This window comes from Mycteria americana, chromosome 9 (genome assembly GCF_035582795.1).
Source record: "Mycteria americana isolate JAX WOST 10 ecotype Jacksonville Zoo and Gardens chromosome 9, USCA_MyAme_1.0, whole genome shotgun sequence".
Lineage (NCBI taxonomy): Eukaryota > Metazoa > Chordata > Aves > Ciconiiformes > Ciconiidae > Mycteria > Mycteria americana.
In genome coordinates, this window is record NC_134373.1 from 14979552 (window position 1) to 15004469 (window position 24918).

The window sequence follows — 24918 nt, forward strand, 5'->3', positions numbered from 1 at the left end:
AGGTTCACCCTGATCTCAAAACCTCTCCCTTGCCCCGTGAGGCCATCGCAGGTCAGCGGGACGGAGCTAAGGAAATCCATGGGCTTGATCCTGATTTCAGGCCAGCTTGGTGCCCAAGTTAAACTGCTGGTGCCGGCGAGGACAGCCTGAGTGAGAGGGGCTGGAGCCCAGCTCTCTGCAGCTGTGGTCTCTGCAGCAAAATGGGACAAGCAGGCGAAACCCCTGAGCGGACAGGAGCACCAGCCACATCCCTCAGGTGTTCGGATACCAACAGGAAAATTTCACCATCTTTCTGCAGCAGGGAAAGCCTTCCACCTGCAGGAAAGCTTACCTGTGCCTCTCAGAGGAACAGTTTTTGTCCTCTCATTCATCCCTCCCCAAGAAGGTCCAGAGAAATGAAGGGGGCTACTCCAGTACAGCGCTGCCTTGTCCATGCACAGCACCAAGCCATGTGGTGGGCAATGGCGTACCAGGGAACCCGGGGCTTTTTAGAGTTACCTGAAGAGGCAAAATGACTTTAGTATCTTTGTAATTGTTCTGTCGGGCTTTTTCTGTTTTGATTCACTGGTATCTAGCAGATAAACACCTGCAACAAAAAAATCTATCACTGTGCCCACTGACGGGCAAAAGGTTTGCCTCAGCACACATGCCAACCACTGGCTTTCTGTATAAGATCAGGCCTGTTTTGTACACAGTAGAGGGTCAAGCTTCTACATAAATGTGTCCTTTCAAACTGATGCATTGAATCCACGCAAAAATTTAAAAAAAAAAAAAAAAAAAAAAAAGTGAGTGGCACGGCTACTGCCTAGGCTGTATGCTTCGGAAGCAAGACGTGCTCCATAGCTAATGGGCTCTGGCAGCTTTTGCCAGCCCTGAATTCACTTAATAAAATTAAAATTAAATTCTGAAGTATAAGCCAAGACTGCCAGGTGCGTGGGACATCCCATTGCTCAGTAAGCAAAATGCAGGCGTTGAAAGCAAACTGCCAGCCCGCATGTCGGAGGGGCCAGTGGAGTGCTGTGCTGATGGCAAGGCCATGGGAGAGCAGCCGGACTCCTCAACGGAGGCTACAGAGGTCAGCGCTCCCCGGCAGTGTCGGAGCAGGCCGTGTTCAGGATGGGAAATCCCCAGATCCCTTCCTTTGTTAAGGCCCACCACATGACTTCCATTATCCCAGCAACCCTCTCCTTGCAGGACCACCCCAACAGGGGAACTACACCAAAGGACGACAACCAAGCCATAGAGATGGGAAAGGAAGACCTGGAGAAGCTCATGAGGGCAGACTCCTGCAAACGCCGCAGCGTATGGTGGGCAACTCCAAAGTTTCCCACGGAGATGGTATCAGCAGCTAAGCTCCTCACCCTTTGCGAGGGGCAGACCCCTCTTTCCCTGCCCTGACCTGCTGGAGACATCCAGGCTGACGAAGTCTCCCCCTGCCTCCCCTGGGCTGCAACGAGCAATCATCACTCAGGGGACCCCAAAATAACAGCCAGACCCCATCAACCTCCACCCACGCTTGGGGTTTTGCAGCTCTGCAGCTCATCAGCACACACTGCAACCTCAGGCCGGGAGCAGAGTGTTCTCCTACTTGAATTTCCTGCCGATTAAACCCCTCTGGATTTCCCTCACCCCAGGAGAGCAGGGCTCACTGTTATTGTTGGACCTTCAACACAGAAACTAAAGCCAACTCTGCCTGTAACAAAAATAATCATCACCAGAGAGGCCCATTTCACAACAAACACACATACTACAGCCTCTCAGAGCTTGTAGCATCCAGCAGAAAACTATCACACGTTTTGATCTGCTGGGTTCAGTTTACTTTGGGGATGTAATTTAGGGCTGTGCACAAAATTTAAGGCGTTCTTGTTGCCTCAGAGGCAAGCAGCAGCATCAGTGTCAGTGCTACTCGGAAAGAGCAGCCTTTGGGGCAACCCATGAGGGCAAAGGAGCAAGGGAGAGAGCTCCCGGGGGTCCCGCGGCAGAGGGATGCAGTGCCTGGCCTCATCTGTTCCTCGCCTGGGGCCCTCACAGCCGAGCTCCGCACTCTCATCCCACCACTGCAGGTTTCTATGTCCCGGGATTCGGCGCTGGGCAGAGGAGATTTACCCTGCCAACCCTCCGACAGCGCAGCTAAATACGAGTCCTGGCACACACGACCTACCGCTCTCAGAGCTGCTGAACTTGGCGCGAGCCCTGTGCAGCAAACCCCGCGTTTCAGTCCCGTTAGAGTCAAACAGCTCTTCAAGAAGAAGAGTTTTTCAAGGTCCACGTGCGTCCAAGCGCTTTGCCAAACCCTGGCATGGAGGGGAGAAACAGATCTCTTCTGCCACAGATTCATGACTATTAATGTTCATCCTGCCTCATTCCCCAGGCTCTGGCCCTGGGGGAGTCTGGGCATGGCTAACGTGGCAGGGGCTCTCACCCCAAACCGTACGACAACTTTCACATCAGGCAGGAACACAAATGCAAACTCTTGGATTTAAATGATACAGCTTAGCCACTGGCCAAGGAGAGAGAAATAGTGCAGAGGAAGCTAATATGATTAGATATTTTATCCCCAGTAGCATAGATCATTTTAGCAGAAGCGTGTTTGCTTTGGATTGTGAGATAAAGCTTCAAAGGCTTCCTGAACAAATTAATGGACAAACACACCCAAACAACACAAAGCACTTGCACATTTCATCCCAGAGCGGTACCCACATCCACGTCTTGGGATATCACACAACCCGGGAAAGTCCCCTGAACATTTCATTGAGGGCCTTTATCAGTTTAACAAAAATTTCACTTAAAAGTAGAGGCACAGCAAAGCAGAATTTAAAGACTGCTTTTGTGATCTGAACTAGGATTTTGTTTGATTCAAAGCGTCTCAAGCCTGTCACGAGACAGGCTCATAAAAACGCTGTCTGGGCTTAAGCAAGAAAGGAACACGCCAATCCATCAGTTGAGGAATGCAGCCATTTGACCACTTCCTAAGGCAACTGGGGAGGGATGCAATATATTCACTTTATAGCGCTGGACAGCAGTGAGGGGGGAACGCCAGAAGGCTCAGCAAATGGAACATTTTAGCTGTGAGCCTTTGCAAAAAGAGATCATTTAAAATTATTTTCAAATAAGAAGGGAGCGTTGGAGGGAGGAAGAGAGAGAAGGAGATTTGGAGATTTCTGATATCTGCACTTTCTTTGCCATGTTAATCCACAGAAGAATTAAGTAGAAACCTGAAGACCTACTCAAGCTTCACCATGGAAAATGAGAGGCCAAATCCTGCATGCAAATCCAGGTAATTTTCTTTGAAATCACTGGAGTTCAGCTGATTTCCACCCCTGTGGTTCTGGATAGCCGCTTTCCAGGGGCTGGCATTGCCTTGTACCACTTGAGTCAGTGGCAACCTTGACCTTTAAATGTTGCCACTTTGGGGTTTTGGTGTTTTTTCCCCCTCAAATCTTGTATCTTTGATGAGATCCTGGTTCTACATGGTGCCACCTCCACTAACTTTGTTATTTGTCATCTTATATCACAGGAAAATGCAATTCCAATAGGGCAACTGGCTTAATAGTGTTAGTCTTTATATAGATACGTGTGTACACAATTCTCCTGGCTTGCCTGCGAATGTAATCTGTGGGTCTGGAATTACAACTCCCGGCTACTCTGGTAATCATTCAAGAGAGCGCGTGAGTGTGTGCGTGCATGTGCAAGGGAGGGGAATAATTGCATACTGAACTTGCAGGGATCATGCCTGTTTCTCCTGCCTCTGTGTTAGGCTCCCAAGGGTTTGAAATCTCGTGGAAACACACTGCCGTCTCCCAGGAATAGGTGGCAGCTTCAGAAGACCTTCAAGCTGCAGATCAGGCAGTTTTGGGGGAAACCTCACCAGTACTGCAGGCAGGGAAACAGAGACTCGGGGAAGCTGGAAGGCTCAGAGCAGAGGCAGAAATAAAGCAAAGGCTTCCTGCCTGGCAGCCTGCCACCCTACCTGTGGGCTACACCAGCCAATAATAAGAGGATGAAACAATTTGCTGAGCCACCCCCATGAATGCTATCAATAACAGGCTGGTTCGAAGGCCATGGAGGAAAAGCAAGAGACTTTTCTAATTCCACACATTAAAGAGCGAGCCATGGATTCACCTAGGATTTCTGTCTAAAGAGCTTCAGGCCTGATGAAAGGTGTTCAATGCCTCCGAAATACTAATTAGTATTGTTATTACAACAATTCCAAGACAAAAAAAAGCGCCTATCTCATCTCTCATCTCCTGCACCCTCCCAGCTCCCTCACACCTTTCGAGCCCATCTGTCAGGGTCTGTTCTTCACAAAAACTGAATCCTGGCTTTCCCCACCAGGCAATGGCAGTTTATTCCTGCCTCTTCCCAAAGTGGCTGGCAGAGTCTCTCCGAATCCCACACCACCCCTGGCTCAGCCCTCCCTCCCAAGGGCCCTGTCGGAGCCGCAGAGCAAAACCCGGTGCCTCGGCAGGGGATGGGATGGGAAGGGAAGGGATGGGATGGGATGGGGTGGGAAGCAGCTCCTCCGGAGCCACCCGGGGAGAGACCCTGCCGCAGCTCCCTCCACGCACGCTGCCGAGCAGCAGCGGCTTCAGCCTTTATGACTGCTTGCTCAAATCCAGCTACTGCTGAGCCTCACTACTAGCGGCGAAGTTATTACACATTCTGGCGAGTGTCTTAAACACATTGTTTCCTGCTGAGCACATATTCAGCGGCCGAACAGAAAGAGAGGAAAGCAGGAGCGAGCCTGGGGGTGTGCATGAAGGAGAAAGTTGCCGAGGGACTCTGGGCGCAGGAGGGAGAGTGCGGGGAAGGGAAGGAGGCAGGAGTGTGTGCGTGGCAGGCAGCAAGGTAGGGGGACTGGAAGGGCTCTGTGTGTAAGAGAAAAGGTAGAGATTTGTGTGCTTGTGAAGAGAGAGGAGGAACCAGGGAGACAGTAAGTGTGTGCGTATGTGTCTATATACACAAGTGGTTGGGGTTTTCCTCCCTCCTCTCCCCACAGGCATCCCCTAAAAACCAGAGTCCAAAGGAACCTTTCAATAAAATGTAAGCAGAGTGAAAGGACAGCGTCCTTTTGGCTTCACCATGTTCCTAGGAGGGACGTAGAGAAAGGCAGGCATTCAAGCCCCACACAGACAGCAGTTCACAGCTAGGGGTGACCCACCAGAACAGCTGGGGCAGATGTCTTGCCTTTGTCTCAAATGCACGGGGAGAAAGGAGGGCAGGTTTCAAAGACCCGGAGCCCAGCACTTCATCTCTGGGGCCCATTTTCTTTGACTCATCAAGTATGAAGAGAGGGGGAGAAGCATTCAGACAGCAAGCCTCTGCAGCCATCCATCCCTGCAAGTAATACTTTGGGCTATTCTGCATGCCGAGTCACTGCTTGTACCCCTTTCCGCAATCTGTTTGGGAAGAGGCTGCCTCACCAAGGCTGCGGTCGGGGCCCCAGCCCCGCAGCGTTACCCTAGCTGTCCTCCTCCATGCAATCCACGGGCACCGCCTGCACGTAGAAAGGGTTACAGATCCGAGTTGTGATTTCGAGTGTTTGGCCCTGTGCCTGCCGACCTCATGCTGACAAACCTCTCCTCTGTGTCTGCGCTTGTGTCTTTTCACTGCACAGGCATCAAGCCTGGCTCAGGATCCGGCCTTCTGAGATTGCGATTTGGCTCAGGCAGGGAGAAGGCTGACCCTTTGATTCTGAGTATGATTAAAACCATGCTACTGTAGCGCTAAGCCGTGTGCAACACTGCTAGCAACAGCCCTGATTTATGTTGTTGCTAGTATTGCGGTTTCCACCAGGGTGTAGACAGGGATTTCGAAAATAGCCCAGCTACCTCTTTGTCTGTGTGTGTATTATAATTAGAAATGTGTCAAAGGGCTGTTACAGAGCGAGGGTAGAGCTGGAAACGTTCACAGCCCGCTTCTGCCCCCACCTCTGTGCCGACACCGTCAGCCCCAGCTTGGGTGTGTGCAGGCACATCAGCTCTCCACACTTCCCGGATTAGACAACTGTATTCCCGAGACCCCATGGGGACGCAGTGACGGTGACTTCACCGCACAATGGAGAGCAAGTTTAGCAGCTTCCAGTTTGCTCTCAGGCTGCTGCAATCTGCCCCCACCATCGTGGCTAAATGCCGACTTCTTCTATTTCGATTTCAGATAGGATCACGGGTCTCAGATATAGACGATTTATTTTCCTAGCACAGCTGGTCTGTCAGAGGTCATATAATTTGGCAGCAATCCCAGTGCTTAAAAATTAATTTTTCCTTATTAATACAACTGGGGGTCCCACAGGATAGGATCCCAGCCTTATCTGAACCTGACAGCTTCCTAAACCCCATGAAGGATGCTTTCTCCTCTCAGGCTATCTGCGATACAAGGCCACCATGTCCTGGAGCCCAGCGGCACTGGAGTTTTCTGCTAGGAAACCAACCTACCCGCCTGCCCGGAGCGGCACGCTGCTGGGACGGGGAGCGCTGCCTTCTCCGGCCCAGCAAAGCGGGTTGCTTTCTCATTTTAACCTTTTAAGTCGTGCACAAGGTACCAAACATAGAGTAAATACTGGGAAGGAGGCTGGGGGGGAGAAGGTGCAGGGCAGGGAGATGGGAAGCACCTCTGTAGAGCCCCCTGGGACCAGTATGCCTGCCTGTCGCTCCAGACACCACACACCATGATTTTTCTGTGGCAGGAAAGTTAGGAAAACAAAATGCAGCATCCTAACCTGGGTCAGAGCTCCCCACTGAGCTTGTATCAGTCGTTTTCAGTGATGCTCCTGACAACTGTCTGAATCCTAGGCTAAAAAAGCTTTTGTTCCCAGTAAGAGCCGAGTTAACAGCACAACGGGCAAAAGGCATTACACTCAACGCTTGCGTGGGTGTGTGTGTGCATTTTTGCATGTGTGTGGCCGTGTGCCTGCTTGGCAGCAATTTGTTTTGGTCCCCCTCCCCACCTTGCTACATCTCCTAAGTCATTACTAAAAATACTAGCTTTTAAGCAAACTATTTGGAAGGCTTCAAGAGTGAGCTTTGCTTGGAGCTGCATAAACATCGTCTGAACGGCTCAGTACTTGGGTCACTCAAATCTGATACTTTCTTACTTGATTGCTTTTTACGGGAAGATGAAAAACACAGAGTCATGCAGCCTTCAGATTTATCTTCCAGGGTCTCCCACCCACTCCCCTCCATGGTTATCTCAGGGTTTGCTTGGCTACATACAAATTGGCAGCTGCACTGTTTATCTCTTACTGTAGAAATATTGCATGAGGGTTTTTTCCATGTGGATTATCATATTATTGTCTATTAAAAACATCTCCCCTCTCTACTAACCTCCCTTAGGGAACCTTAAGAGGGATTTTCGTAATGGGGGAAGGCTTTCAGATACACCAGACTGAAACATAAATCCATCTACCTCCAGCATGTTTTTCTTACTAGGCTGGCTAATTTACTGGAGCTGAGCATAGCCCGATTCGCGTCCTTGGTTCCCCATACCTTTGCTCAGCCCCCCGTACCTTTTGCCCAGGTTCGCGTCCTGTTACCCCATACCTTTGCTCACTGGGCTAGCAATAAAGTCATTGGACTGGGTTTGCAGCACCACAACAACGTCTCAGCAAACAGCTGCTGGTGTCAGCCGCAGGGAGACAACTTCCTTGCTGGCTCCAACACCATGTGATGCTCTGCTTAGCCGGGAAAACCCCGCGTTCAAATAAACATTTCTTACAGCGACTGAATGGCCTCAGAGACATGGGTGGCTCATGAAACCCTTCCCAGCCAGAACTCCTGCTCCCGAGCCCGCTCAAGGCTAGCGGGAGGTGCAGGCACAGACACAGGCTCAGCAGCCACGGGGACCGCAGCCAGGCTGGCCAGTGCACCCTCAGGGGCGAGCCGCGGGTTACAGCCCGACCTGCTCAGCACAATGCCCGCTCCCGGAGAGCAGCCGCTGCCTCTGCAACAGGGACCATCTGAAGAGACTGTCGCACGCAGCCGGGGCCTCCCAGGACTTTGCCCTTTCTCTTCACCCCACCGAGTGCCTATTCATTTGTTTTCCTATTTGAACAAAAGATGGGATTTTTTTCTTTCCTTTCTAACCATAAGGAAGGAGGCGATGCCAACCGGCAACTGAACGTACACGGAGCGTGTTTGCCGGGAACGTCTGTGCTCTGCTGTTGCAAAGAGGGACTTTCTCAGGCAGCGGAGACTCCCCGCCTCCCTTTCCAAGGGGGAGCTGGTGGCCATGCCGCTTCGGGGCCGGGGCAGAGGCAGGCACCAACGCAGGCACACCGCGCCTTGCCACCCAACGCTGCCTGGCTCGGACCGCGGCTCCGGCCCCTGCGTCCCCGCGGGCTGCCTGAGGCACGTCCCGAGGCTCCGGCTGACGGGAAGGAAAACCCACAGCTCCGCAGCTGCTGGCTTGGCACCACCGTCCTGCCAGGCAGCTCCTGGGCTGCTGACTGCCGAAGGAGCCCCGAGAGAGCGGTGGACGGCTGGGTGAGGCATATCCTTTTCCTCCAGTGACTGCTCCAGGTGGAGACCCTGCTGCCCCCCGTTAGCCAGAGCCAAAGCCAGTGGCCGGGGAGCACACGGCCCAGCCTCAGCCCGCCCTTGACCCTCTCCTGTCCCCCAGCCGAAGCAACGGGAGCGCCGGGGCTTAATCCCAGTGCCTCCTGACAGCCCAGCCTAGCTTTTAAGCGAAGAGCAGAAAAACATACTCGCGCCCCAAAACCTGCCACGAACCCGCCAGGTCCCGGGACACCCCGGCCTTTCCAAAGTAAGTGCGGGTCCCGCACGTACCGCGGGCGGGCTTTCCCGGGGGGCTGCCCGGAGGGTGCCTCCAACGGGCGGGTGCCGCTAAGCCTCGCCTGCTCCCAGCGCCGCCCTGCGCGGCTCCCGGCTGCCTGCTCCCTGCCAGATGATTTTAATTGCTCACCTAAAGTTTCCCGAGATTGCAACCGGGCCCGGGGCCGCGGGCATCCGGATGCGGGTGTCCGGGATGCGGCTGGTCCCTGCCGCTTCCCCTCCCTTCCCCGTGCCCCCCCCCCCCCCCCCCAAACCAGCACGCAACTTTCCAAGGCGGCTCTGTCCCCTCGCCCCTTCACGCCGGGCGATGGGAGCTGCGCGCCTTGCTGGGGGGGCTGCGCCATCCCCGCCCCGCCACACGCACGACCCCCCCCAAAGCCCGTACTGCGAAGGCTGCGCGCCGCCGCCGATCCCTCGTTTATGCCCTATGCGATGCCCGAGGCCGGGCGAAGCCTCTGTGCGTGCGCCCGGGACCGCGCACGGGCACCCGAAACTTGGGCGGGCGGGGAGGGCTCCCTCGCCCACGCGCGGCCGGGGGCATCCCCCGCCCCGTGGGACGCCTTACCTGTCTCCGCCGTGCCTCCGGAGCCGGGCAAGCACAGCCCTAGAAATCCCCACGCGAGAAGAAACGTATCCATCCTTCGGAAGAGATCAAAAAAAACCCCGACACCCGAGGCTGCGGGGCCGGGCTTCGCCTCCCTGCCCCGGGCGCGCCGCGCCGCGCCCCGCGCGGGCGCCCCACTCGCGAGCGGGCACCCCACTCGGGGCTCAGCGGGGGGCGGCGGCGGCGGCGGCCTCCCCCGGGCCGGGGCTGCGGGGCGGGCGGTGCCGGCGGAGCGCCTCTCCCCTAGGGCGACCCGCGGGGCCGGCGCCTCGGCATCCCCCGGGGCGCGGCGGCTGCGGTGCGGGCTGGGGCGCCGTCTGCGCCTCCTCTCCCTCCCCGCCGGCGCCTCGCAGCCTTTTCAGGCAGGGCGGCATGTGGCTGTCAGCGCCGAGCGGCGGCGCCGCCCCCCGCGCCCCCCCGCGCCCCGCCCCGCGCCCGCGCACCGCCCCGCCGGGCCGCGCACCGCCCCGCCCCGCCCCGCCCCGCCGCGGCCGCGGGGAGACGCGGAGGCTCCGCGGAGGCTCCGCGGCGGCGGGGGACGGGCGCGGGGCCGCTCCGCGGGGCGCGGGGCCGGGCGCAGCCCCGGCTGCGCGGCGGCCCGGGTGCCGGCCGGCCCCTTCCCCGGGCGCTGCCGGCCTCGCGGCGCAGGCAGGAACCGCAGAACCCGACCGAAGTAATTGCAGAAGAGCAGGGCTGTGCGAAGGGAGGCACCCAGGAATTGTCAGATGGGGGAGCGTCAGGACAAGGATTGTCCCTGCTCGTGGGCTTCCGCCGCTGCCGGCCGAGACCAGAAGCGCCGTGCCTCGGCCAGGGCCGCCGTGCCACGGCGGGAAGCGGGAGCGGGCGGCGCGGGCTGCCTCGCTTCTGACCCCCGCCGTGCGGTGTGAAGGCTGGACACGGGACAAGCGCAGAACCTCTCGGGGCTGCGCCACGGTCGGCTTCCGCGCTCCCAACCGGTGTTCTCCGACATGCCCTTTAAAAACACCAGCCGAGAGCAGCGTTCGCGGAGTCGCCTCAAGCGTGCTCAGAAAGTTTGTTCGCCTTTGCCCCGAGAAGGCGAGGAGTCCCTGCCTGGGTCGGAACCGCCGGGCCCTTGCATTTCCTTGCCACTTAAATTCACAGACCACGACAGGCTTAAAAGCCGGTTCCTGGCAAACTGGGGCTAACTCACACCTTCGTTCTGTTTGAGAGGTGACATTTCAAAGCACACAAGTGAAAGGAGCCCCAAAACCCCGCACCAGAAAGCCACTTGAAAACAAATTCTTTATGTTGCCGATCAGTCCCTAGATTATAGATTCCAACTTCCAAATTGACAGTAGACAAAGGGACTAAAACTACATTACCTCAGGTTTTTTTAAGTTGGTAATTAGTGAAGAGATACTGGCATGTGGCAGAAGTGAGACACATCATTGTGTGGGTGAGAGGGAAAGTACAAACGTTTCACTGGTATTCGTTTAGGGTGATGAGACTAATTATTTTGTACTCTGCTGTCTATCAGTTATGGGTAGCATCACCAGCTCACGTCAATGAAATCACGATGCCAACCTGTTTGAGTGCATTCACACAACACGAACGCACCGAGTTCCTCCGAGGCCAACTGAAGTTCATTGACAGCAACAGATCTGGCCTGACAGATAGATCTGATATTTCAGCCGTTACCCTGAGGGCTGTAGCATCCCTCTTCCTTCTGTGTGTTTTGATACCTGATTTTGCATCTCCTGTAGCTCAAATGTGCTCCAACACCTGTTGAAGTCAAGGCAAAGCCAGCGGCAACTGCGTCTCCTGCCTTATTTATTGTATTTTGATGTAGAATTACGCAACTATTATTTACTACTTGCTTATAGTTAGACTACTATCAAGCTAGCAAAGTGTGATTTTTTGTGTGTATAAATAGCCCTCACAAACCATAACACAGATATCAGAGCGTAATATAAACCCACAGCATGATTCATTCCTCTCTTGAGATGTGCATGGAAAAGGAAGAGGTTACCAAGCCCTAATCAGAGATGGCCCCATCTCACACACCATACAGCACAGGGGCAGTTTTCCTCCCATTACATTCAGTCAGAGTTTCCCCTGGTTAAGGTCAACAGAAGAGTGCAAACACGACATTGAACTGCTATCAGCTCTGATCTGCTACTGAGTGAAGAGAAGATAACCCTAGGAAAGAAAATGCTGATGGGAAATGAAGTTACCTGCTGCTCCACAGAGGTTTCTCTCAGCTGCTTTTCAATAGCTCTCCACAAATCCAGCCCTGTGTTTAGTGTCAGATCTCAAGTCTCCTCTCCGCAACATGCTGCCGTCAGGAAAGGAAAGGCACAACTAAAATACCAGGCAGTGCTACTGCAGTTTCTACCGCTGCAGGTGTTTAGGACAGGATGACAACCAAAGTGGTGTCACCTGCTAGTCCAGCTCAGGTACAAGAGTCAAAAATACTTCTTCTGGGAGCATGTAAGACTCGGATCCTCTCTCAGGTTTGAAGGAACTGAGCACAAGGTGAAGCTATGCACCTTGAACTTACCTCTGCCCGTTTCCAGGGGCAGCTGCAGCTGCTGTGGGCGTTGCTCCTTGCCCCAGGCAAGGCCGGACCTCATCGGCTCTCCATGCCAGGGAAGTCCCGCTTCTACGAAAGCTCTCAGGGCTCTGCTCCTCCATTCAGTCCTCCTGTGGGTTTTTAAACCCACGAGTAAGCACTCGCCAAACCCATCGGGAACTGCAGCATTTTTCCATATCTGTATGTCAGAAACATCCATAAAACCTCACTGAAAATGAAACAATATGTAATTTAATGGTTCTGTAATATTTAACGTACCATCTGCATTAAATTTGGTTGAAGGAATTTTGCAGCCCAAGTGTTAGTCAGAGCTGTGATGCAGTGAAATTTCCCCCATCTCTCTCCTCCCCTCCAGCAGAAAGCCTTCGCCTTCTCAAACACTGTCTAGTTCCCCGCTGCCGACCCAAGGGCCCGTGCACCCAGGGTTTTCCCTGGCACTCTTCAGTTCTGCTCTTCTCTTCCCTCTAATTGCAGCTCCTTTTCAATGTTGGTCATACAGCCTCATTTATTTCCAATCACAGCTTCCTCTTTCTAAATGAGTCCTTCTCACCCCATGAACTGACCATCAGGAGGTGTCTGTAAAGCAGGAAACCCCCCAGCTTTTCCTTAGAGCCTTTCTCAATCCTGATTTAAAAGAAAATAAAATTAAAACCAAGGCGTCATGCATTCCTGTAACCTTCTCTGGGCTCCAGAGTAGCTGGACAAACAGGGTCTCTCCCCCAGTTTTATGTCAAAACATACTATTTCCAACGCAGGACTTGACAGCCTTCCAGAGAAAACACCACGGCAGGACTGAAACAGTGTTAGGAATGAGAGTGGGGAAAAATGATACCCGGCCTAGATAAAACCGTAAGTATTGTCAGTCAGCAGGAGAGCAGGGACTCAAACATTTTTGGCAGGAGACCCGAGGAGTGGGAGCGTGAGGCATGGGGGCAGACGGCATGGGTTGTCTCCCCAACTCCTCGTGGGAGCGCAGACTTCTCATTGCACTTTTCTTCCTCCAGACGGTGCTTTGAGATCCTCCGCTAAAAAGCTCTAAGTGCATCATATAAAATGTTTTTATTAGTCTATCAGGTGCATGATTATAAGATCTCATTTTATAGCCACAAATAGCCAATAATTACCTTAGCATCCCATTAGCCCTAGTCTTCAGCCAGACTATTTGCTCGGGAATTCGTCCATATTCAAAAAGCAGGCCAATACCCCAACTTGGAGAAAGCAGTTTGGCACATTGCATTCAAGCCCATAAACTTCCAGTGTAGAGGTGGCTTAATTAGCAAGCTGCCCAATTAATTTTTCATGGGGAGTGCCATGGCTGCTAATCTGCGGTTGAAAACAGGCTGCCGGGTGAGCCCGGGGGCTGCCCCTTCGGCTCTGCGGGTCCTGTGGCAGGTCAGCGCTCGCCCACCCTGTTACTGCCCATCCACCCCACTCCTGCCCACCCCGTTCCTGCCCATCCACCCCACTCCTGCCCACCCTGTTCCTGCCCATCCACCCCACTCCTGCCCACCCCGTTACTGCTCTCCTCCTCCTAACGTGTCCCCCCACCATTTTTCCAGCTGCCAGCTCGACTGCAGGGTGGCAGGGAGCTGCTTTCTCCCCCTGCCTCTCCTGCTCACAGATATTTCGTACAGGAGGAGCGTTGCTGGTGTGCAGAGGCTACTCCAGTGTTCACGCTGCCTGGCTGGCCCTGGGCGGCCACCGCAGGCCCTGGGCCAGTATGCCTTGCTGTGGTGCCAGGAGCTGGCAGAGGGCTGCGGGGAGAGGCGGGGAGCAGCACCAATGCAGGGTAAACGAGGGGAGTGTTGAGGCAGCCTGGAAAGGAGAAATGAAAAGAAGGGAGGAAAAAAACAGAGGAAAAAGGAGAGAAGAGCGGAGAAGGGAGGTGGTGAAAGAAACAAAGAGGCAGAACAAGGGGATGGGGGAAAATGAATAAATGGCAGAAAACAGGGAAGAGCATAGAGGAAGCAAACTAATGGAGTTAAAATCCATCATCGGATTAGCGGAGAGAGGGAGAGCGATTCCTCGCGGCTCGGGAGGTGCTCAGCCGCGGGAGGGATGCAGGCGTGCTGCTGGGGGCCTGCTCCGAGCAGCAGCCTGGGGGGGGGTCGGCGGTGCTGGCTGGGGGGAGGAAAGCCCCTGCATCTTCACAGTTAATAAAAAAAAGCTTTCAGACTTCAGCTGACTAAATTAGGCTGAATATAAAGGTGCTGTATTATTTCTCAATACGGCAGCGGTATGAAAGGAGGCAATGGGTTTCTTTTGAAGCAGCTGCTGTGTAATCCAGGGCTTTCAGGTGTACTTCAACCAAACGCTCTCCTGGTTTCAGCAGGTTAACTTCATTAAAGGCTCCATCTACCGCTTTAATGTTCACTGAAATCCCACTGGGTGGGTACATTAGGCAGAAATAACCCCCACAAGATGATTGCATACTGTTGTTTGGCACAGTGAATGCGCCTGGAAGGGGAAATGGAGGAGGGGAGGGGGGTCACACAGTGACCCAGGCTGGAGAGGACAGATCCTGGACCACTGTAACATGTCAACAGGCCTGGCCCTTCGCTGACGGCAGCAGAAGCCCCAAGCCTGCAGGGAGCCATCCCTCCCGACCCCATCTCCGCAAATAACCTGCCTGGTTCCTGCTTTGGTATCCTCCTTCTCCGCGCAGCCACTGGGGCTGGCCCCCAGCTTGCGAGGAAAGCACCAATCCCCCACAGCTTCTCCTCACCTGCAAAGAGGAGCCCACGGGGCTGTAAAGGCCGTCTGTCCCTCCAACACACCCTGGCAATTCTGTTGGCTTTGCTACTGAGGGCTTTGAATTGGGCTTGAGTTTCTTACCCCACTGTAACTGTGGGGTGCAGTTAAGACTCTTGAAAAATCAAATAACCTCTTGCTAGTGTAAGGTGACCCAAGCTCTGTGCGTTCATCTGCTAAAAGCACCCAAAATGGCCCACTGACCGTGGTCTCTGCAGGTCCCTACCCACAGAGCAGCATCCGGCCAGCTTCACGCTGGAGAAGCTCCAGTCGGACCACACTCCAGGTAGGGTCAACAGCAAATTTTCCACAGACTGAATTAGAGGGGCACATTTGTGGACCCCTACCCAGTTACAGTCACAAACCAAGGGCCTCATTTAAAGTTTGCTGAAGCTGGTGGGAGTTCATCCATCAACTTCACTGATATCTGGATGTGACCCAAGTGGCTGAGCCCTGCAAAGCCAGCATGACGTCTTTAACTGTAAGTGCTGCCATTGACTTCCGCTGGGCTGGCTTCCACGGTGTGTCATGCTCTGTAGTAAGTACTTACAGGGCTGCGTGCTCGCTGTTATAGAGGGCCACGCCAGCAATCTTATTAAAACACCTCCTTAAAAATACACAACTTCTTAAACAAACAAGTCATTTAGACCCCCCTCGCCTGAAGCTTGTCAAACAAATTCTTAGGCCAGAAGCAATTTCTTTTTCCTTATAAACAAAATGCCATTACCATGCTTTGGCTTCTGGCTTGATAGATCCTGGCAAGAAAATGTGTGTGTATATTTTAAAGGGCTTCCTCCTTTGCTTATCATGCTTTAGCTTTTGACCTCTCCTCTCCCCCCGTGCCCAGGCGCATTCCGGGGTTGGCTCCCATGGTGGTACGTCGCACAGCCCTCCCAGCAACTGGGATTAGACACTCCCTCCAGCAGATAGCACATTCTTCTGGGGCACTGTCATGGGGGAAAGCCTTGAGCTATGAAAGGTTTTCTTTCCCTTTTAATCTTTTATTTTCTTTGATGTTCATTTTAAAATAAATTATTGTGCCTTTTTTGTATTACAGTACCTGGCTCTGCAAGGACTGGGATCCCTCTGCTGTCCAAACACAGAGTCAAAGACAGTTCTTGCCTCAAACAGTTTACAATCTGAAGAGACAAAGCAGACAAAACCCAAGAGCCAGATACAACATGGATGACAAGCCCGTGGATTACTTTTGCATTTAGTTAAGTTGTGAACTGTTGAGGGAGAGATTGCCATTTGACTATGCCTGTGCAATATCAGAGGTAGGAACTTTCTTCTGATGCTGCTGGCTACCCAGTTGTTTGGAGATGGGTTTTCAACACGGAGCACTTAGGTGAGGATGCCCCAGAAAGTCAGTGATTCCTAAGGGGCCCCTGCTTTTCACCTGATGTCACCAAGCATGTGTCAGTGACCCCAAAAACCAATCTCATAACAGAAAAAGCCAAGTATATTCTGCTAGTAAAAGACAGATGAGGACAGGAAAGGGAACAGATCTAGAGGATCCCAGCTGATAGCTGGAAGCAAGGCTGAGCTGTGCTTTAATCAATCATAGCCAAACACGCCTGCATTTTGAGAACGTTTCAAAGCATGTTTGGCACAGAACTTATGTACATGCTTACCTTCCTAAAAATTTCATAGTGATGCTATGATCTTGCTGGAGACAGCTCTGCTGGATGTATCAGGCTGAAGATTGTCTTCGTAATCCTCCCTTTGACATATGTGCACATCTCAAGTCAGACCTTGCATTTACACTGCTTCCTAGACAAGAAATCCATAATCTCAGAGGAGCTCTACCCTGCTTCCTTTCCCTTTCTGTGAACATTCTGAGTCACAGTCATCACCCTTTCCCTCTGGGGATGGGGCTGCATCCTTATCATTGCAGAGTATCTCTTTTTCCCAAGAGGTGTCTTCCCTCTCTCCCCAGGATCCTGCACACAGACCCCATTGATTTTTCAGTGTAACTTCTCATGGAAATCAATGGTGCTAAGGCTGCTTCACAGTCTATAGGATGGCACTGAGGCCCATGCCTCAAATACCTACACTGGATGGTCCTCCAGGGAACGGGGACCCGCAGAGCAATGGTGAGGAAGCTGCCCGTTTTTGGGCAGCACGTACGGCAGGGCAGCGTTTTCGCTCTTGGGCTCAGCTGCCTCCACAGGACATAAGGAGCATGCGGCCCTCCGCAAATTCAGGGTGTGCTTCTCAGGAGTTCAAACTTAGGGCTTAGCACCGAGAATTTGCTGAAGTAAAGAGATGCACTAGAATAACAACTATCAGGCACTCTGAAATGAGGGGTGGTTTTGTGGCCATGCAGCCGCAGATTAGGAGAATCGGTAGAGTCTTTTGGTCTTCCTGAGCCAGGCAAGTGATCCGGGACCCAACCCAGGGTAAGCCTGTGGGTAGTACTGGACCTTTATCATACTGTGTTTCGTTTCCATGTTAGCAAAATGGGACTGCTAATACCTTTTCTCTCCCACCCCTTGTCTGACTTCTCTGCTCCATTTTGAACTCCTGAATGGTCTCTCCCCGTGCGCAGCACAGTGGGTCCAGTGGCTACTGTAATACAAACAATCCTCAGTTGCAGGTTTTTCTTTTTCCTCCTCAGTGTGCTACATTTATCAGCATCAGCCACGAGCCCAGCACAGTCAGGCTTTCCCTTGCTCTCAGCACCTCAGAGCATTTGGGTTCGCGAATCTTGCTATTAATAATACATTGTGCAAAGTTGGTACAGAGCTCAAAGTTTTCCATGTGTGTGCTGGAGTTTGATTGTAACTATGGGTATCATTATCATCAAAGAGACTGAGGAATGGCAGCTTTTAGTTAAACAAATGGAAAGCTGTATTTAGTCTCTTTTGCCACATTGTGATAGGAAAGAATAAAGGCTTTTAAATATATTTTACAGCTGCCGTTTCTTAGGTTTTTCTGCCTTACAATAGTCTCCGTGGTTCTGACTGGGAAGTTGTTGCAAAAGCTTTTTGTTTTTAAGCCTCCTATTGAAATAATACATATTAATTGCCTCATTCCTGAGTTTTTTGTTGTGGTGGAAATTTTGGATGGGGGGGCGGAGGGACAGGCTGTAAAGCATCAACAGCTGAGAGGGGGTGCCCTGGGTGAGTAATGAGAGAGAGGGCTTAGGTGACACACTGCTAGCAGAGCGCGAAGAAGAAGCGTCTCCCTGGGAAGTGAGAAGACAATTGGCAGAGGAGCCTGGGGTTCTTTGGGAGGAGCAGGGCAGAGGCAGAGCTGGGAAGGGCGAGCCGAAAGTGCTCAGCAAGGAGGCCAGATGGGAGCAGGGACAATGCTAGAAAGGAGCAGCATAAGAGCATACTTTCTGAAGAGAAAAAAAGAGCTGGATTCGTCATACTGTGGACACCAAAAATGAATATCAATGAAGCGGTTAGCTCTGTGAGCAATGGGACAAATGAACACTGCTTTCCTAGAGGTGCTTAGCATGTGGTTGGATCCACGGGTGTATAATAAAGGTTTTTCCTGCCGTGAGGGCACTAACATGGTCTCTCTGTCCTATCTCCCCAGCTGTTTTCGCAAACCTTGCAGGAGATTTGTATTTCTGATGAAATTGCCCAATGGTTCAAAAGTTACTGTGGCAGCAGCAGAGAAACACATGGCCGTATACCATATATAAGCCTCTTCTTTTCCTTACAAACTTAAGCTAAAAGTATGTATGTATATCCTAATACTTGCAACACAGTGCTATCCCAAAGGGCTACAGGTAGTTTAGGAAAGCCATAGCGATTGCAATTACCTCCATTTTACATGACACAACGCAGGAGTTACTAGACCCATTCTGGGTAGAGCAGAGGCCCCCGTGCCCCTCACCACCACTCACCTCTCTCTTCTGTGCGCTAAGAAACATTTTGGCCTTTCACCTGCCAGTGCTGAAAAATATGGAGGCAGTGGCTTTCTCTTCAAAGTGCTCTAACACATTGGGACCGAAGGCGCCCAGGGAAGGCAACGTGAGCTCCCTCCTTCCCTTGGCTCAGTCCCACAGCACAGCCCCGGGTCCCGTGCGCACCAGGTCCTGGGTGGCCATCACCCAGAAGAGACCGGTTACAGTGCTGACGCCAAACAGAAGGTGAGCAGCAAAGAAGCCCCATCTGTTAAACACATGAAAGGTGAATTGATGGGAGTTCAAGCCAAGTACTGAAATGTAGCTGTGAATCTGACAGCTTTGTTCCAAAGAAACAAAGTCCCACTTTAAAATAAGTCCAAAAAATCCCATCCTGCTTCCATTGAAGTCAATGGCAAAATTCCCACTGGTTTAAGCAGGAATAGGATCAGGCCACTTCCAGACAGATTTACAGCCAACACATGCTGTAACGCTCGCATACTGCATGCGCTTACTTCTATTTCCAGCCATGTTAAAAAATTATAGCAAATGCCTATGGATTTGTGCATATGAGTTATTGTGCTGCTAATGAGAGGAAGAATTACCCGAACATGGTTTAGATGGTCATCCGTTGCCAACACAGATGAAATTGCTGGGTCATTCACTGGCTTCGTATCACTGTTCATCCCATTAGCATTTCCATTAGAATTATTGCAAAATGTAACTCAATTTCTCTTTTTTTGGCAGATGTGGGGAGGGACACAGGCTGTGTTTGCAATTAGAGCTGCTAAGGAATTGGAACCGAAGCCCTAGGCACACTCTTGTCCCACACTGCAGCCACTAACGGGACATTCCTCTGCCAGGACCACTTCTGCTTGACCGGGGGAGTGGGAGAGGTTCTAGGTAGTGAAACAAAACAAAACGACATCTTACAGCTGAAGGCCTCTACACATAACGCATGCATGCTCATGCACTAGAAAGCTTTGCCTAATTCATTCCCACATGCTCCTTGCTTTGGGCAGCTGAGTCCGTCCCTCTTAAATGTTAAGAAGTTTGCAGTCTAAACCCCACACAGATCTTGTTTTTCAAAAGTGCTGCCAAGAGCCAGCAGCCAGTGGGCTCCCCAGAAGCTGCTGTTTGCCAGTCCCTTCGGGAACTAGGCCCCGTGTTCTTCGCAGCTATCATTACCAAAAAAAAGAAGAAAATCATCTCATGGCCGAAGCCTCCCTCCCCTCACTCCTCCCACTTGGAAAAAACCCCATCTATTGTTTTCCTGTAATTGATCAAGCATAAACATGCAGCTCTACAGTTTTACGACTAATCACTCTACTTCTAAGACACGTGTTCGCAGCTCTGCAAGGCACCAGCTGCTGTCATTCCAATGGATATTAATTTATATTGTCTCCCGCTCCCGTCCTCCCTGCGCCGACACACAAAGGGAGTGGGGTGGCGGCGGGAGCTTTAGATGAAGACATCTGCTTGAAAGGCAGACAGTAGCCGTGCTGCCGAGATTGCACCTGGACTTTCACTGGAAAATCAGACACACCAGTTGCTTCCTGGCTCTCCAGGCTTCAGTACACACACAGGGTTTTGACTACCATTATTTACTTATTTACCTCACTCCAAGGGAAATGAAATGTCGGGACAGAGGGAGGGAGGCAGATTTCAGGAGTAGAACCGAGCTGACTGAAATGAAATATCACAGACGTGCGGTGAGGTGCAGGGAGGGGTGTGGAGGAGGAAGAGGAAAGCTGGAGCCTCTAATTTTGCCCCCTAAAAAGGTTCTCTCATGATGGTTGGCTACGCCCAGCTCCTCTCCAGGGAGGCTGGCAGCTGCCCGGGCTTGCGTGCAGGCTGATCCCAGCCACCTGCAGCCTTGGGAGGAGGAGGTGGAGGACAAGAGGACTTGTTGGTTGTCCCTCTGTGAGATGCCACAGAGAAAGAGCGAGCACGACCCCGGTAGCTTGAGCCTCTGACTCCCCCGGCAGCATACAAAGCTGGTCTCGCCCTCATCCCGCCCGGCCAGCTCCCAGTAACTGAGCTTAAAAGCATCGCAGACAAATCTGCAGGCTCTCCCCACCGGCGGTGTGACAGCCACAGCCCTGCATGCAGTGGGCACGCGGGAGGCTCACAACCCCCCACGGAGCCTGCCACAGCCCTCCTCTGGGACTGCCACAAGCCTCTTCCCTTCAGCCGGCACCCCGGGGAAAGTCCTGTGCACAGGGACATGCAGGGACTAACGTGCTCTGGTAGAACAGCCTGTTCTGCTAAAGCGTTCAGATACCATCTCCCAGATAAAACAAAGCTGAGGGCTTGACTATAGGGGATATGAAAAATTTCTTTCTCCTAAGAGCAGGGCTGTTTCCCAATCCCTTCGGGTTCGCTAATCAAATACCAACGTGACTGGGGTCACATTACATTATGGCTGTCAGCTCTACGCGCATACTGTATTTTTCAGGTCTTGTCCCGGGCTGCTGTGTTGTGTTGCTGTTTCACCCCCAGAGGCAGCACTAGAAGACTTTTCCGTATTGCTTGCCTTGTGGTTTTGCTTGGAAGCCCTGCTCCAGGCTTGGACCCTGTGCTGCCACATCCCATGCAAATGACTAGAGAAAAGTTTACTAAGCAAAGCAGCTGGTTAAGCAGTTGCTCTGTGGGATTTAATTACACTAGTAAAGAGCTGAGGGATGGTAACGTGCAGTTCAGATGTGAGGTGCTGTTTGCCCATGTTTCCTGCAGCAATTTTTCAAAATAAAGAACTAGGCTCAAACTGGGGACGTATTTCACTCTTTTTAAGACATAGATGGGCATGAAGTTTTGGGATTCTTTTCTATAATGTCTGAGCTAGCAGGGTTCCTGAGACAAATCTAAAAATCCTTTCTTGTTATTGCATTACATGCCTGAATTCCCACTGCTGTATACCACATGAAGTCACTTACCCTCTGCGAGTGGGTATAAAATATTGCTTCTGGTGGAGAATTCATATCTAGGCATGTTTTATTTTGCTTTTTGCCCAAGGTAAATGAGAATGTGGGTGCAGGCTGGGGAGGGCATCTTTCTTCCCTGGTTTTTTCATTAGCTTAAGCTGAACCTATTGATTCTTTTGGTAATCGCCTCAGAGCCTGTAGTTATGGGAAGGTGACACAAACATCTCTTTTTGCTCTGCAAAATTTTCCCTGTTCTCTGAGCTCACGGTTTCACTCCTCTACTCTCCCCGCAGATCTCCAGAGAGCTTTGCTTCCCCAGGGATGCGCAGGTCGCAGGGCACCAGCCGTGTGAAATATTAGTGCTCCCTCTACACGTACACTCTTGAATAAGTCAAGATATTTTGGGACAGAAATGTTATTTTTAGCATCCCTGTCCCTCTGCCGCAGCCACTGTGAGGAAGAAGCTGAGGAGCACTGACCGTTGTGCCATTAGGCAGTTTTGACTGACTAGTCCCGCTAAAATATATGACTCCTCAAAGATGACGTTGGGAAGTAATACATTTTAACAGACGCTCGCCACCCCCTTCTTTTCTATAAACAGAGATGACATCTCGAAGGGGCAGGCTGCAGATGGTATTGTTTGTCTCTTAGCGACACACATATCCCAGGTTGAAGTTTCATGGGGAATTGTACCCAGGCCACTGGTAAGTCAATATCTCTGAAGTATGTCCATTTAAAGGGCTGCTTTCTAGCTGCACTCTTAGGCAGAGACCTAAGGTCTCGAGGCAGATCAGGGAAGAGTCATATCTTACGGTCTCATGTTCCCCAAAACTCTTCTGCTGGATTTCCCAGTCCATTACCCACGCTTTCTGTCAAGGTTGTCCAGATTCCTAGGAGCTCTGAGCCAGATGATATTGGGATGATTTACTGAGGGTGTGAGATGACAAAGAGACTGTGGCAAACATTTCCTTGTGGCCTTGGCCGCTCAGATAGCTTGGAAAGGGCTTGGGGAGTGAGAGAGGCTATGAAGCATGCACAGCAGAAACTTCCACTGCCCCAGCCTATTCCACACTGTGTCCACACGGAAATCCTCACAGAGCACACATGCATCAAAGGGAGAAGCAGGGGGTTTTTTTTGGTATTAGATAAACTTTTAGATGTAACCTGGGATCAAAATCTCAGGGCTTGCCCACACATTGATCTGTATACTGCACCTATGCAATACAACTCTGCGTAAAGACCTGTATTTGAAATAACAGCTGCTTTGTGGGTTTTTTGTTTTCTTTTTCCTTTCTTACCCTGCTCCTCGGAATGCCAGTGATTTCTGTGTGCAGCCAGTGCTCCCCTCTACACAGGAGACAAGAAGGGTTTCTCTCTCTTGCAAGGGTTAATTGTGTTGTGTTTGTAAAAATCTTGGAGAGCTCCAGTCTCCGAGTGCCAAGTCGTCTCCTGCTTGCTCTTGCTTCCAAGTATTACGATTCTATGGGCCAAATATGAGTTACTTTTACACATACTGTAGCTCAGTCCAAGGGAGAGTAAGGGTGCAGCTCAGATCTCCAAGCCCTTTCTATACACACATGGTGCCTTTCTATACACACATGGCACACCCTGGGGCTCTCCGCAGAAGGGACTCGCATAGGTCAAACTATTGGGGTGTCAGGGCTTTGGGGCTGCCTGTCTTGGGAAGGCACAGAACAGCTGTAAGATGGCTACGCCAAACACTTTATCCAGCCTCCATCCAGGACCATCAGTTAATTACAGGATCACCAGTTGCTGGCACCACTGAGGAGAACCGTCCCTTGAAATGCAGCCAATTCCCCGCGGCCGCCCACCACAGAGGTGAAGGGGGACAGCTCGACCCTCTGGGGACAGGAAAACCCCCAAGTGCCCATGACTATGACCAGACTATGCAAGTGCCCAGGAAAGGTGGAACTGGAAAACGATCCCCTCTGCCCTGCCGTCCCTCCCCTGCCTCCCTGCTGCCGCCAGCGCTTTGGCACCTCTCCACTTGCGCCACGGCAAGAGGGGTGACAAGGGGATACAAGGAGCCTCTTTCCCCAGCTTGTCACAGGAGATGCAGATGAATAAGAGGCAGGAGTAGAGGGACGCACTGTGGTGCCTGGCACTGGGGGGCTCAGGGGGGACAGGGCCCTGCCGGAGCCAGCGGAGGCTGGGGGGGCAGGACCTGCTGGGGAGGCCCCCATCTTGCTCCCTAGACAGGGGTGAAGGGCTGGGGAAAAGAGTGGAGGGCTGGGAGGGGGCCAGGCATGACGCTGCGGCGGCAACCTCCTTCTCCTAGTTGGTTTTCAACCATGTTAGCAGCCCGCACGCTTGACCCCGGCTGATCAAAGCCTCAATAGGACATCGCCCTCATCCTCCTGCCCTGCCACAGCCAGCGGGGGCATGAGTTATTCCTCTTTTGTGCGTGAGGCCCTCCTCCTGGGGACCTTGTCTTCCCTCTAATCAAATAATCAGATGCGTTTATTGTTGTGGAAATCATGCCCGCCCGTGAAATGCCTGACCAGCAGCAGCTTCCTGGCTTTGTCGGCAGCCGGGCGGCCTGGATCCCACCCCTCCTCTGGTGTGGCGAGGCCGGGGCCCGGCCCGGGTAGAGAAACACCGGGGATTCTCTCTTCACAACCCACCTTTGCAAGGGGAGAAAACCGGCCACATCCCAAGAGGAGGTTTGCACTTGGAGAAGATACCACGTCTCTGGGACACACGCGTGAGGGAGAGGCTGGCCACAACTATGGTGCTTCCCCTGCCTCCACAGAAGCTGGCTGAGGAGCCTGGAGGCCCTCCTTGTCCAGCCACGGTGGCCGTGGGGCATGACGTGCCAGCCCGTCCCACCTGGCTTTCCCCCGGAGGCGGAGGGAAGCTGGCCGGGAGCTCTGCCCGCTCGCTGCCAGCGAGGCAGGCCGGCCCCGTGCCCGCGCCCGCGGGGCGGCAGCTCTGCCCGGGGCCCTCGTGGGAGCAGCCGCCTCTGCTGCTCTCGCCCCTTCGCTGCCAGCGGGCCCCGCGAGTGCCGGACCAAGAGCAGCCGCGCACCGCGGCCGGGCCCGGCGGTGCCTCCTCACCCGCCTGCAGCCCCGGCTCGGGGGACGCACGGCTGCCGGGACCTGCTGCTAAACTGTCTCATTTCACGGGCTCTCCAGCTCAGCCGACAACGTGCTTAATTCGTCTGCTAACCCCCCTGCCCTCGGACACATGTTCTATAATGCATATTTTTTTCCTCTGATCCCATATCCTGTTAGGAAAAGAAATGTCCTGACTGCACAGCACCAGCCTGAGTTTTTTGGGTGTGTTTTTTTTTTTTTTTTTGTCCGGTTCTTTTCCTGTGTTTACACTGCCACAGCGCAGCATTTATTAATCTGAGGATAAGGACAACTTAAAACACCTTAGCTTGAGAAGGCTCACAGCAGGGGCAAAAGTAA

At 52.6% G+C, this 24918-nt stretch overlaps 1 protein-coding gene across 6 annotated transcripts in view; it reads right to left on the reverse strand.

Annotated features, from left to right (window-relative positions):
* NRP2 (neuropilin 2) overlaps positions 1–9768 on the reverse strand; it is a 90598-nt gene extending 80830 nt beyond the window's left edge. For 3 of the 6 annotated variants that reach the window (XM_075511906.1, XM_075511911.1, XM_075511910.1), the window contains exon 1: positions 9355–9768. In XM_075511906.1, coding sequence (XP_075368021.1) covers positions 9355–9427 — 73 coding nt within the window. In that variant the 5' untranslated portion in view covers positions 9428–9768. The remainder of the gene's footprint in view (positions 1–9354) is intronic. The other 3 variants (XM_075511909.1, XM_075511907.1, XM_075511908.1) reach the window with 1 other exon arrangement.
* Between the last annotated feature and the right edge of the window lie 15150 nt (positions 9769–24918).